Genomic DNA, 14,628 nt, shown 5'->3' on the forward strand with positions numbered 1-14,628 from the left:
ACTGGCCCGCTGAGATACTCTAGCATTTTGTGTCTTCCTAGCGTTCTACTTTACTCTTCCCTCCACCTCCGTTAACATATAGTTTCTTGTCTTTGCCCAAGTCTGTATGTGCAGCTAGAAAATGTTTCTCTCTTCTTCAGGTGGTGCCCGAGCTGATGATCTGAGGTTCCTGGCAAATAACAGCGTTAACATGGACTTCGCCACCTTCCGAGGGTTGGATCCTGAGGAAGTCAAGGTGCTTACAGACTACCTGTGTCCTTAATACATTATCATTGTCATGGTTACAGTTTTATAACTTCATATTTCAATCTCTGTTTATTAAGTCAACTCTCTGATTTATCAATAATTTTCTTGATTGAGCATAACTTAAGCCTAAAATAGAAACATAGAACATAGAAATTAGGTGCAGGAGTAGGCCATTCGGCCCTTCGAGCCTGCACCGCCATCCAACAGTATCCCGTACCTGCCTTCTCTCCATACCCTCTGATCTCTTTAGCCACAAGGGCCACATCTAACTCCCTCTTAAATATAGCCAATGAACTGGCCTCGACTACCCTCTGTGGCAGAGAGTTCCAGAGATTCACCACTCTCTGTGTGAAAAAAGTTCTTCTCGGTTTTAAAGGATTTCCCCCTTATCCTTAAGCTGTGACACAAAATAGACACAAAATGCCAGAGTAACTCAGCGGGTCAGGCAGAGCATCTATGGAGAAAAGGAATAGGTGACATTTTGGGACGAGACCCTTCTTCAGACTGACCCAAAACGTCACCTGTTATTTTTCTCCAGAGATGCTGCATGAACCGCTGAGTTACTCTGGCATATTGTGTCTATCTTCAGTGTAAACCAGCGTCCTTTCTACATAACATAAGCCTACACCAATATTCAATAACATCCAGCAGATTTTTCACCTCATAGCTACTTTTTTTGCATTCACTTCAGATCCCTTCTTTGCCCTAAAATCTAAAGATCTATTAGAGTCATGGTGCCACACAGCAAGGAAACAGGCCTTTCTGCCCAACTAGCCCATGCCAATCAAGATGTCCCAGCTATACTCATCCTACCTGCCCATTTTTAGCCCATATCTTTCTAAACCTGTCCAAATGCCTTTTAAATGCTCTTATAGTCCCTGCCTCAGCTCTGCCCTCTGCCAGCTCATTCCATTTATCTACCACCCTGAAAAGAATGTCCCGATGTTCCCATTAAATCTTTCCCCTCTCACTTTAACCCTATTGATCTCTGTCTCAAATATAGAGACTTAGACTCCATGGTTCTCAAGGGTAGGAAATTGTATGCCATCTGGTCTTCACCCTTTGCATTAGGTAACTCATGAACCTTTTCTTAGAAAGAGTCACAAAAAGCCAGAGTAACTCAGTGGCAGCATCTCTGGAGTAAAGGAATAGGTGAGATAGGTGAATAGGTGATGTTTCAGGTTGAGACCCTTCCTCAGATATAGTACCTGTTAAGGGACCCATAAATATTGCAACCTCTATAGCTTGTTCAAATTGCAAAATAACAAGTCCCAATCTGCACATTCATCACACAATCAGTATGAAGAAGAGTCCAGACACGAAACCTCACCTATCCATTTCCCTCCACAGATGCTGCCTGACCCGCCAAGTTCCTCCAGCACTGTTTCTGCATAATCTTGCTTTGCAGTGAATTGCCAGCAATTCAATGGAACTCACAGTGCATCACTCAAGACCATAACCATATAACCATATAACAATTACAGCACGGAAACAGGCCATCTCGACCCTTCTATTCCGTGCCGAACACATAATCTCCCCTAGTCCCATACACCTGCGCTCAGACCATAACCCTCCATTCCCTTCCCGTCCATATAACTATCCAATTTATTTTTAAATGATAAAAACGAACCTGCCTCCACCACCTTCACTGGAAGCTCATTCCACACAGCTACCACTCTCTGAGTAAAGAAGTTCCCCCTCATGTTACCCCTAAAATCAGTCCCTTAATTCTCAAGTCATGCCCCCTTGTTTGAATCTTCCCTACTCTCAGTGGGAAAAGCTTTTCCACGTCAACTCTGTCTATCCCTCTAATCATTTTAAAAACCTCTATCAAGTCCCCCTTAACCTTCTGCGCTCCAAAGAATAAAGCCCTAACTTGTTCAACCTTTCTCTGTAACTTAGTTGCTGAAACCCAGGCAACATTCTAGTAAATCTCCTCTGTACTCTCTCTATTTTGTTGACATCCTTCCTATAATTAGGCGACCAAAATTGTACACCATACTCCAGAATTGGCCTCACCAATGCCTTGTACAATTTTAACATTACATCTCAACTTCTATACTCAATGCTCTGATTTATAAATGCCAGCACACCAAAAGCTTTCTTTACCACCCTATCTACATGAGATTCCACTTTCAGGGAACAGTGCACAGTTATTCCCAGATCCCTCTGTTCACCTACATTCTTCAATTCCCTACCATTTACCATGTACGTACTATTTTGATTTGTCCTGCCAAGATGTAGCACCGACTTGAGTTGCCATCTTAGTTTATTGTCACATGTACCGAGGTACAGTGAAAAGCTTTTGTTGTGTGCCAACCAGTCAACGGAAAGACAGTACACTGTGTTATTGAGTTGCTGGCAATTTGCTGCACAGCTAATCAGTGCAGCAAAGTGTGTTTTGCCCAAAATTCCAGCATCTACAGTTCGTTGCGTCTCCACTTTGATCTTCATCCATTCAGCCATATAAAATCAATGTCTCGATAAGATGCAAAGTCCTTTTGGCCATTCATTAAATGCTTATTTGCTTTCAGAAACTGAGTGCTGATACTCTGATCAATTTACTTGGAGTTTACCTTCCAACTCTGCAAAGCGGAGTGAACGAAACAGTGGTGATGGTTTGGGTGGCTTCACACCCCGAATCTGAAGTGAGGAAACTTGGGCTGGCAGGAAGTATTCCAGGTAACACATCAGGTAATTTCTTGCCTAAACTTAAAATTACACTGTTCACTATCAGTCAAATTTCAAAACCTTCATTAAGTTTCAACAAAATTCCATCTGATGAAATAAGGGTAGCACGGTGGCGCAGCGGTAGAGTTACTGCCTTAAAGCACCAGAATCATGAGTTCATTCCTCACGATGGGTGCTGTCTATATGGAGTTTATATATTTTCCATGTATCCACATGGGTGCTCCGGTTTCCTCCAACACTCCAAAGACATACAGGTTTGAAGGTTAATTGGCTTTGATAATAAACATTGTAAATTGTCCCTAGTGTGTAGGATAGTGCCAGTGTGCGGGGTGATCGCTGAACGTGATGGGCCGAAGGTTTGGTTTCCATGCATTATCTCTAAAAGTCTAAAGATAGTTAATAGTCATTGAGTCATACAGTTTTTAAACAGGCCCATAGGCCCAACACATCCATGCCGAGCCTATCTAAGCTAGTCCCATTTGCCCGCGTTTGGCCCAATCCCTGCAAAGGACCATCTTTACTGTTCATGTACCTGTAAAAGTGACTTTTAAATACTGTCTTAGTATCTGCTTCAACTAATTCCTCTGGCAGCTCGTTCCATATACCCACCCCCTTTTGCATGAAAAAAATCTCTCGGGTTTGTATTAAATTTGACCCCTCTTCATTTAAACATATGTTCTTGTGTTCTTAATTTCCCGACCCTGGGTAAAAGTTGTGTCGTTTTGGCTGTGTTGCCATTTTGTGCAACTTGCACATTTTGATCATTAATGGCATATAAGCTATAGATGCCCAATACCATTAGGCTTGAGATGAATACTTAACAGGCCAAATTACATTATTTTGACCCGTCGTTATATGGAATAATACATATCAAACTTCAGGTAAAGACCCATTGTGTTGCAGAATTTAGGTGATCTTATCAAAACAAATGGTGCAGTGGTAGAGTTGCTGCCTCACATTGTCATAAAACTGGTTCTATTCTGTCTGTACAGAGTTTGTACGTTCTCTCCGTGAACTGAGTGGATTTTCTCCTGGTGTTCTGGTTTCTTCCCACACTCCAAAGACGTACAAGTTTCTAGGTTAACTGGCTTTGATAAATTGTAAAAAAAAAAAGGTCTTTCCTGTGTGTAGGTTAGTGTTAGTGTGCAGGGATAGACAATAGACAAAAGGTGCAGGAGTACAGCCCCAGTCTTGTAAACCTCCTCTGGACCCTCTACAGAGCCAGCACATCCTTCCTCAGATAAGGGGCCCAAATTTGTTCAGGTACTCAAAATGTGGCCTCACCAGCACATTATAGAGCCTTAGCATTACATCTCTGTTTTTGTATTCCAATCCTGTTGATATAAATGCTAGCATTGAATTTGTCTTCCTTACTACAGATTTGACTTGATTTTAATTTGTGTATAATAATTATGCTTTTATTTTTAATTTCTCAAACAGAAACTACCGTGTGTGCAGCAATATACAGGTAAGACTTTAAGAAAAATGATCCCTTGTCTTGCTTCATGTGAGTCCCAATTTCACTGACTGTGTTTGCGAGTGGTTTCTCTTGACATAAATGATACTCAATATTTAGTGCATATTATTTAGAAATCATAGTCATACAGTGTGGAAACAGGCCCTTTAGCCCAACTTGCCCACGCTGACCATCTGCACTTGTCCCACATGTCTGGCCCATATTCCTCCAAACCTGTCCTATCCATGTATCTGGCCAATGTTTCTTACAGGTTACAGTAGTCCCGGCCTCAATTACCTCCTCCGGCAGCTCATTCCAGCCACCCTTTGTGTGAAAGACTGCGAAAAATCTTAAATCACAGGTTTTATTAACATCAAGTCGTTTGTGATGTAAATCATAGAACATAGAACAGTACAGGTCACGAAACAGGTCACTCGGCCCACATTGCCTGTGCAGAACACAATGCTGAGATAAACTAATTGTCTCTGCTGCATATTATCCATATCCCTCCATTCCCTGCATATCTACGTCTATCTAAACGTCTCCTAAAAGCCACTGACGTATCTGCTTCCACCACCACCCCTAGCAGCACGTTCCAGACACCCATGCCGACTGTGTTTAAAAAAAAAACCCACATCTCCATTAATCTTTGCTCCTCTCATTTTACAACCATGTCCTCGAGTCTATGACATTTCCATCCTGGGAGAAAGGTCCTGACTGTCTACTCTGTCTATGCCTCTCAACACTTTATGTACTTCTATTAGGTCTCCCCTCAGCCTCTGGCATTCCAAAGAAAACAATCCAAGTTTCCAAAAATCCAAAGTCAGCTGATGGAAATTGTTCCTCGCAGTAACCTATGCAGGTAGACACAAAATGCTGGAGTAACTCAGCGGGACAGGCAGCAGGAATGGAGAGAAGGAATGGGTGATGTTTTGGTTCTGAGATGAAGAGGGATCTCAACCTGAAACGTCACCCATTCCTTCTCTCCAGAGATGCAGCCTGTCCCGCTGGGTTACTCCAGCATTTTGTGTCTATTTTTAGTTTAAACCAGCATCTGCAGTTCCTTCTTACACATAACCCCAATGCATTTCTCTCTCTGCAGTTCGGCTTTGAATACGTTCCTGCTTGATGTTAACGTGACCCAACTTTGCAACTTCAGCATTACAGACTATGCATGCGCTGAGGTAAGCACATTAAAGGAGATTTTCACACAAGAATGGTGACGGAGAGAGTTGTAGGTACACCCAGTCCATCACACAAACCAGATTTCCAACCTTTGACTCCATCTACACTTCATATTGCCTCAGAAAATTGGCCAACATCATCAAAGTATTGTCCCACCCTAGTTATTCCTCCTTGTTTCATCCAATAGAAAGTACAAACGCTTTAAAGCATGCACCACCAGACTCAGGAACAGCTTCTTCCCCTCTGTTAACAGGCTTCTTAAAGATCATTCCATAAGCTAGGATACTGTATGATTCACATCCACCCCATTACGGACAATGGACTTTGCCTAAGGAACTGATGCGCTACAATCCAAGGGCGACAGGTGGCGCAATGGGCTAAGTGTTCGGCTGGCAACCGGAAGGTAGCCGGTTAGAATCCCGCTTGGAATGCATACTGTTGTTGTGCCCTTAAACAAGATACTTCACCCACCTTTGCCTACGTGTGAGTGTGAGTGATTGGTGGTGGTCAGAGGGGCCGTAGGCGCAGATTAGCAGCCAAGCTTCCGTCAGTCTGCCCCAGGGCAGCTGTGGCTACAGAAGTAGCTCACCACCACCGAATGTGTGTGAAAATGAAAAAAATATATGTATAAATATAAAAATTGATTGTATTTATGTATGGTATTATCTAGAAAGGTGCTATATAAATCTAAATAATTTAGATAGCATTGCAAAACAAAATTTCTCACTGCACCTTGGTACACATGATAATTATAAACCTAAACCTACATTTTAACATTTTAACCAACTTAATGTAAACATATTGCACAATCTAATCAAGGAATTGAGTCATTTGCGAAAATTTTACATCAGAATAAAGGAATGCCGCAAATTAACAAATGTCTTTGCAAATGGATTCCTTTTCAGGCTGATCTACTTGTCTCCAGTTTAAGCAGTGACGATTTAGCTGGTGTCATTTATTGTTTCGTTGGTCCAAAACCATTGAAGAGATCAGATGAATCTGCACTGACCATTTTTATTCGGAAACTTAACAGAACCTTGCTGACTGAGGCACTGGACAATTTCAACAACAAGGTAATCAATTACTACACAGAATCATCTCATAGGGACAACATAGAAAAAATATTTTTTGTAGGAAATGTTAAAAGAGTTATAAAGTAGTGCAGCAACTTCATAACATCCCATCCCAAGCCACAGCCAGAAAGTACTTTTGACTTAACACAGGAATTCTCTAATTATTAGTTCTCTAAAAAATGGAACTCCCCGACTTGCGTTATAGGGGACTCACGTAAACACGCACTAACGTAAGCAATGCTTTAATCCCACCGCTTTATTTCCCATTTGTGCATCTCGGATGTTCCCACTGTGGTCTCCACAGAGCTTCTCCCCCCCCCCTCCCGTGGTCTCAACACGGAGCTCCCTCGTGGTCTCCACCTCGGAGCTCCCACCATGGTCTCAATCTTGGAACTCCCCCGTGGTCTCCAGCATGGAACTCCCACCTCCCCGCATTGTCAGCAACGAGATCCCCCACGGCCTCAGCACGGAGCTCTCCCCGTAATCCTCACATCAGAACTCCCACTGTGGTCTCCACATCGTATAGTAAATTCACAAGTGCACAGTAGCGCTTCCATTACTGACTTGCATAACATCTGACTTACATCCTGCGGACCCTTGTGTAACCCTTATGTAAGTCAGGGAGCGTCCATATCAATGTTAAGATATGTGAGGATAAACAAGTGCTTTGTCCGTGTTTAAACAAATGCCATGTTTTTTGTTTCAGACTTTGAACACGTCTTCAATTCCCCTGATGACAAAGATCACGTTTATGAATGCCCTGTGGGAGACTGTGAAGACCTTTGACAACTTAACGAGCGTATCTTTCCTGAGGGAATGGTTCCAGAATCGCTTCCAGCTGTTCATAGCCGGAATTTCCCAGCTCGTGCTAAACCCTTTGCTGACAAGAAACATTAGCTGTGAAGGTTACCAAGCAGTGTGAGTGAATGACTCCCTTTCAGAATAATCCGCTTCTGAATTTTCAATAGGAAAAGCAGCATCAAAACAGCTACAGGGCCACAAAGTGCTGGAGTAATTCAGCGGGTCAGGCAGCATCTCTGGAAAACATGAATAGGCGACATTTCGAGTCGGGACTATTCTTTCTACGAAGGGTTTCAACCTGATACGTCACCTATCCATGTTCTCCATAGATTCTGCCTTACCTGCTGAGTTATTCCAGCACTTTGTGTCCTTTTGTGTATTGACCAGCATCTGCAGTTCTTTGTTTCTACATCAAAACAGCTAATATTATTGCCATAGATGACACAATGTGTAGGAAGGAACTGCAGGTGCTGATTTACAACGAAGATAGATACAAAATGCTGGGGTAACTCAGTGGGACAGGCAGCATCACTGGATAGAGGAATGGATGATGTTTTGGGTCGAGACCCTTCTTCAGAAGCACACTTAATACAAAGTGACCTATACAGGATTAACAAACATTAGTATCAATATTTCCAACTGTAACATTGGCGATTCAATGTTGATTTAGGAATCATCTTTGTCAGGCATTCATCATAATGGGAAGGAAATACGGATTGATTTTCAGTCAGATAAACAGGACTGATAGAGTAATAGATAAATCTGACAGAATATATAGGGTGAATGCACAGAGTCTTTTATCCAAAGTATGGAAATCAAGAACCAGAGGACATACGTTTAAGGTAAGAGGGGCAAGATTTAATCAAAGCCTGAGGGGCAACTTTTTCCTGAGATGGTGGTGGGTATATGGAACAAGCTGCCGGAGGAGGTAGAGTCATGTACATTTAAAAGACACTTGGACAGGTATATGGATAGGAAAGGTTCAGATGGGTATGGGCCAAACATGGGCACATGGGATTAGTTTAGATAGGGCATCTGGATCGGCATGGAAGAGTTGGGCCAAAGGTTCTAGTTCCATGCTGTGTGACCCAATTACTTCATCACTAAGCATAGTAAATGAAGCATTACTAACCTGTTCTCCACCAGATGAAACCCTGCCATTAATAATTTTGTCCATATTTATATATTTAGTGTAAAAGGCCTGAGTAATGGATTCCGGGAGATGCCGCGAGAGACAAGAAAGACCGTATTAAACGTGTGGATCCTTAATTACCTTGACACCACAGGTAAGCTACAGAGGCTTTTGAGTAAGTGAGAAAATTAGATTCACATTCGTTTGAATGGGAGCTATAGTAGTTCTTGATAAAAAGTCTCTATAAACTAAACAATAGACAATAGGTGCAGGAATAGGCCATTCGGCCCTTCAAGCCAGCACCGCCTTTCAATGTGATCATGGCTGATCATCCCCAATCAGTACTTCGTTCTTGCCTTCTCCCCATATCCCCTGTCTCCGCTATCTTTAAGAGCTCAAACTAATTCTCTTGAAAGTATCCAGGGAACCGGTTTCCACTGCCCTCTGAATCAGAGAATTCCACAGAATCACAGCTCTCTGTGAGAAAAAGTGTTTCCTCGTCTCTGTTCTAAATAGCTTACCCCTTATTCTTAAACTGTGGTCCCTGGTTCTGGACTCCCCCAACATCGAGAACATGTTTCCTTACTCTAGTGTGTCCAAACCCTTAATAATCTTATATGTTTCAATAAGATCCTCTCTCACCCTTCTAAAATCCAGAGTATACAAGCCCAGCCACTACATTCTCTAAGATTGACAGTCCCACCATCCCGGGAAAGCAAGGATAAAATGGATTAAAAGTTTAATGGCTAGGAAATTCAATCATGTCACAATGCGAATGAATGAATGAATGATACTTCATTATCACATATTTTGTTTTCATACCATACACAAAGTATGCAGAGTCACCATGTAAAGGCCGCCAACAAACTTACAAAGTGACCAATGTAGTCCCAATGGACCCTCTTTGTTCTAGGTGCCCCCACCCCTATGCTGGGTACCACTTTGTTTTCAGCAACCCCTGCCCCCTTTCAGGAGTAAAAACAGTGGGGTGCTGTCTTACTGTTTAAGAAACAATTAGACAGGCACGTGGATAGGATCAGTTTAGAGGGATATGGACCAAATGCGGATGGGTGGGACTACTGTACCTGGGACCTGTTGGTCAGTTGTGTCTGTTTCCAAGCTGTATCTCTCTCTGACTCTGTGCTATAGATTATGAGATTAAATGCCAAGGCTAATTCACAATATCCTTTACCTCTCCAGGTGCTGGCTGTATCAGCAACACTAATGGATCCAGAGATTGGCTTTTGAAGAACTGGGGAATGTTCAGTACTCTTGTTCAATTAGAAATTTTAACCAGTAGGAACCCAAGCTTCAACCCAGTAAGTTATAGAATAAGTCCAGGCCTTTTAAAATGGAAAATTAAAAATAATATTTCTGACGAGAGTTTGATAAAGTGAGATTAAATTTGTTTTGAATTTAATATGGAAAATTTTTATGCAGAAATACTTTTGTGTTTAGTATTTTATTCGGAAGCTTCAATCAAACCCAATTTGAGTTAGAAAGAGTAGACAGAACCATTTTCAAAGGATGGAAAAATTAAATACTGGAGGGCTGAACTTTAAGGTCAGAGGTGCAAAGTTTAAAGGAGACTCAGAGTGTGGTGAGTGCCTGGAATGTGATTGAGACGGATATGTTAATAGCATTTAAGAAACTTTTGGATAGGGATATGGGTATGGAGGGATATGGATTATGAACAGGTAGATAAGTTAGTCTTGGCATCTTGTTCAGCACAGACATTTTGGGCCGAAGGGCCTATTCTTGTGCCCTTCTCTGTGGTATCTCTGTGAGGTATAGTTATTAGTTGTGTAGGAAGGAAATGCAGATGCTGGTTTACATTGAAGATTGACACAAAACGCTGGAGTAATTCATCGGGACAAGCAGCATCTCTGGACAGAAGGAATGGGTGACGTTTTGGGTCGAGGCCCTTCATCAGTGAGAGTCAGGGGAGAGGGAGGCACAGAGATATGAAAGGGTAAGGTGTGAAATAGTGACATCAAAGGGGACGAATGTCAAGGAAAATGTAGAATAGATCATTATTAGTTGATCCACAGGGTACTGATCTGAGCAGTAGGTGAGATGTTAATTTTGTTTTAAACAGCTCGATGTGGCAGAATTACTGACGCCATCCCAACTGGGAGAGTTCGCTGGTGGGAACGGAACATTGCGTAATGCTGACGATGTTCGGAAGATTATCAACAGCATCACCACTGATACTGTTCTCCAGTTCGTCGAGGCATTCAGGACCACTCACAACCAGGTAGGATACTGCGTCACTTCATATAAGGCCAGTACATGTTCACAAACACTCACCTGTTTCACATTGAATTCAGCACATCGATACAAAATACATCAGGTAATCTTTAATCAATTTGATTCTCCTAAAATGTTCATGGAAACAGAATGAATACTTTACTTTTAATGAAAATCATGAGAGGAATAGATCGGGTGGACGCACAGTCTCTTGCCCAGAGTAGAGGAATCGAGAACCAGATGATATCGGTTTAAGTTGAAGGGGAAAATATTTAAGTGGGATCTGACAGGTATTTTATTTTCAAACAAGGGGTGGAGGGTGCATGTAACCAGCTGCTGGAGAAGGTAGTTGAAGGAGGGCCTATCGCAATGTTTAAGAAACAATTAGACAGGTACATGGATAGGACCAGTTTAGAAGGATATGGACCATACACAGGCAGGTGGAACTAGTGTAGATGGGACATGTTGGTCGGTGTGGGCAAGTTGCGCTGAAGAGCCTGTTTCCACGCTGTATGACTAGTGACTAATGGGGAACCGCAAGGCTCAATACTGGGGCCACAGTTTAGGAGAGTGTCATGGTCTTGTTGTGTCGCCGAAGTAGAACACTTCCTACGACCTCCTACAACTATGTAGAGAACCTCCTACGAATATGTAGAAGACCTCCTAAGACCATGTAGAAGACCTCCTACAACTATGTAGAGAACCTCCTATGTAGAAGACCTCCTAAGACCATGTAGAAGACCTCCTTCAACTATGTTGAAGACTAGCTTGGACTATCTACGATTTACTTGCCGATGCTCTCGGGAAAATTGGACACCGAATAGTGGAGAGTGAAGATGACCTCCTTCGACTTCCTTCGACTAACTAACACTATCTATGACTACCTTCGACTACATTCGATTACCTTCGATTGCCTTTGATTGCCTTTGATTGCCTTCGTTTACCTACGAATAACATGCCGACCTACTTCGTCTAAACCTACAAGTAAAAAAAAACGATTTTTTTCCATGCTGACCAATTTTTACTCACGGACAATTTTTCAGCATACTAAAAAATTCTCCTCGACAAAACTGAGGTCTCCAGTATGCGAGAACTTCTCTCGAGCATGAAGGAGAGTTACAGTGATCTCCTAGGACCATGTGACGACCATGCTGCGACTTTGTGGCGAGCACAAACTCTTCTAAACTCGCAAATTAGGTCCCCACAGTGGGACAGGCACTCCAGTCTGAAGAAGGTTTGGCCCAAAACTATTTCCTTCGCTCCATAGATGCTGCCACATCCGCTGAGTTTCTCCAGCACTTTTGTCTACCTTAAGATTATTAAATGTTTGGACACGCTAGAGGCAGGAAACATGTTCCCGATGTTGGGGGAGTCCAGAACCAGGGCCACAGTTTAAGAATAAAGGGTACGCCATTTAGAACTGATATGTGGAAACACTTTGTCACACAGGGAGTTGTGAGTCTGTGAAATTCTCTGCCTCGGGCGGTGGAGGCCGGTTCTCTAGATACTTTCAAGAGAGAGATACTTTCAAGATACTTTCTTGAAGATAGCGGAGTCAGAGGATATGGGAAGAAGGCAGGAACGGGGTACTAATTGTGGATGATCAGCCATGATCACATTGAATGGCAGTGCAGGCTTGAAGGACCGATTGGCCTACTCCTGCACCTTTTGTCTATTGTCTATAATGGCTCTATGACTCGAAATTAAACATCTTGAGAATATGTCTGGTAGATTAGAAACATAGAAAATAAGTTAAGGAGGAGGCCATTTGGCCCTTCGAACCTGCACCGCCATTCATTGTGATCATGGTTAATCATCCACAATCAGTAACCCGTGCCTGCCTTCTCCCTATAACCCTTGATTCCGCTAGCCCCTAGAGCTCTATCTAACTCTCTTTTAAATTCATCCAGTAAATTCAGTGGCAGAGAATTCCACAAATTCACAACTTACTGGGTGAAAAGGTTTGTTCTCATCTCAGTTTTAAATGGCCTCTCCCCCTCTAAATGGCTTAGAACGGAGACGAGGAAACACTTTCTCTCACAGTTGTGAGTCTGCGGCATTCTCTGCGTCACAGGACGATGGAGGCCGGTTCTCTGGATACTTTCAAGAGAGCTAGATCGGGCTCTTAAAGATAGCTGAGTGATGGGATATGGGGAGAAGGCAGGAACGGGGTACTGATTGGGGATGATCAGCCATGATCACATTGAATTTTACTCCTTTCCCGTATAATGTTAGTTTTCAATGCTAGTCTAAATGTTAGACCAATTTTTAATGTATTAGATTTGCACAATTTTCCCGACTCCACCACAATCCTTTCTGCAATTTATACCCCTTTTCGCCTCAATCCCCAATCACTCATTCTTTGAAACCTTTTTTTTCAGAATAACGTGGTTTTCGCTCCTGGTGTCAGAACAACATTGCTGCAAGAAATTCTGAACCGTACGCAGGCAATTCTTTCAAACGCCAACGTCGCTGAACTTCAGGTCTGGTTTAACACAAGGCTGCAAGGATTACTGCCAGGGCTCTCGGAAAACATGCTGCCCTTGATCTTTGTCACCGAGGATTGTAAAGGATTTCAAGCCATGTAAGTTTTGCTCTGCGAGGAAATGATAACGCTGATATCGAGACACCACTTTTTGTAGAAACAATGAAATGCAGATGCTAACTGGCAGCATTCCTCGAATCATGGATAGGTGACGCTTCAGGTCGGGACCCTTATTCAGACAATCTTATTCAGACAATCAGATGGAATAAGATTGAAGAAAGGAGTCTTGAGATTTGCAATTTGAAGAAAGGGTCTTGAGATTTGCAATTTGATAAGGAGAACGTTAAATCGGTGATGCAGTTGAACAAAGGGGACTATGAAGGCATGAGAGGGGAGCTGGCCAAGGTAGACTGGAAAGGGATCCTAGCAGGATTGACAGTGGAACTGCAATGGCAGAATTTCTGGGCATAATCCGGAAGACGCAGGATCATTTCATTCCAAAAAGGAAGAAAGATTCTAAGGGGAGTAGGAGGCAACCATGGCTGACAAGAGAAGTTAGGGATATAATAAAACTAAAGAAAAGATGTATAACATAGCAAAGAGTAGCCGGAAGCCAGAGGATTGGGAAACTTTCATAGGACAACAGAAGGAAACAAAACGGGCAATACGGGCTGAAAAGATGAAGTATGAAGGGAAGCTGGCCAGGAATATAAAGAAGGACAGCAAAAGCTTCTTTAGATATGTTAAGGGGAAAAAGAGTAGCAAAGTCAAATGTGGGTCCCTTGAAGGCAGACACGGGTGAAATTATTATGGGCAACAAGGAAATGGCAGAAGAGTTGAATAGGTATTTCAGATCTGTCTTCACTAAGGAAGACACAAGCAATCTCCCAAATGTACTGGAGAGCAGAGAATTCAAAGGGGTAGAGGAACTGAAAGAAATTTTCATTAGGCGAGAAATAGTATTGGGTAGGCTAATGGGACTGAAGGATGATAAATCCCCTGGACCTGATGGTCTGCATCCCAGGGTCCTCGGGGAGGTGGCTCTAGAAATAGTGGATGCATTGGTGATCATTTTCCAATGTTCAATAGATTCAGGACCAGTTCCTGCAGACTGGAGGATAGCTAATGTTATCCCACTTTTCAAGAAAGGAGCGTGAGAGGAAACAAGGAATCACAGACCAGTTAGCCTGACTTCAGTGGTGGGAAAGATGCTGGAGTCAATTATTAAAGAGGTAATAATGGGGCACTTGGATAGCAGTAAAAGGATTAGTCCAAGTCAACATGGATTTATGAAAGGGAAATCATGCTT

At 42.6% G+C, this 14,628-nt stretch overlaps 1 protein-coding gene across 1 annotated transcript in view; it reads left to right on the forward strand.

Moving 5' to 3' along the window:
• The window catches only part of LOC129706691 (uncharacterized), a 98,776-nt gene that overhangs the window by 4,189 nt on the left and 79,959 nt on the right, over nt 1-14,628 (forward strand). The window contains exons 4-13 of the mRNA XM_055651089.1: nt 141-235; nt 2,781-2,940; nt 4,378-4,405; nt 5,496-5,577; nt 6,484-6,651; nt 7,358-7,569; nt 8,644-8,738; nt 9,785-9,903; nt 10,683-10,841; nt 13,216-13,418. Of these exons, the coding sequence (XP_055507064.1) occupies nt 141-235; nt 2,781-2,940; nt 4,378-4,405; nt 5,496-5,577; nt 6,484-6,651; nt 7,358-7,569; nt 8,644-8,738; nt 9,785-9,903; nt 10,683-10,841; nt 13,216-13,418 (1,321 nt within the window). The remainder of the gene's footprint in view (nt 1-140; nt 236-2,780; nt 2,941-4,377; nt 4,406-5,495; nt 5,578-6,483; nt 6,652-7,357; nt 7,570-8,643; nt 8,739-9,784; nt 9,904-10,682; nt 10,842-13,215; nt 13,419-14,628) is intronic.

The sequence above is a fragment of the Leucoraja erinacea genome, chromosome 20 (assembly GCF_028641065.1).
Source record: "Leucoraja erinacea ecotype New England chromosome 20, Leri_hhj_1, whole genome shotgun sequence".
In the NCBI taxonomy this organism is placed as follows: Eukaryota; Metazoa; Chordata; class Chondrichthyes; order Rajiformes; family Rajidae; genus Leucoraja; species Leucoraja erinaceus.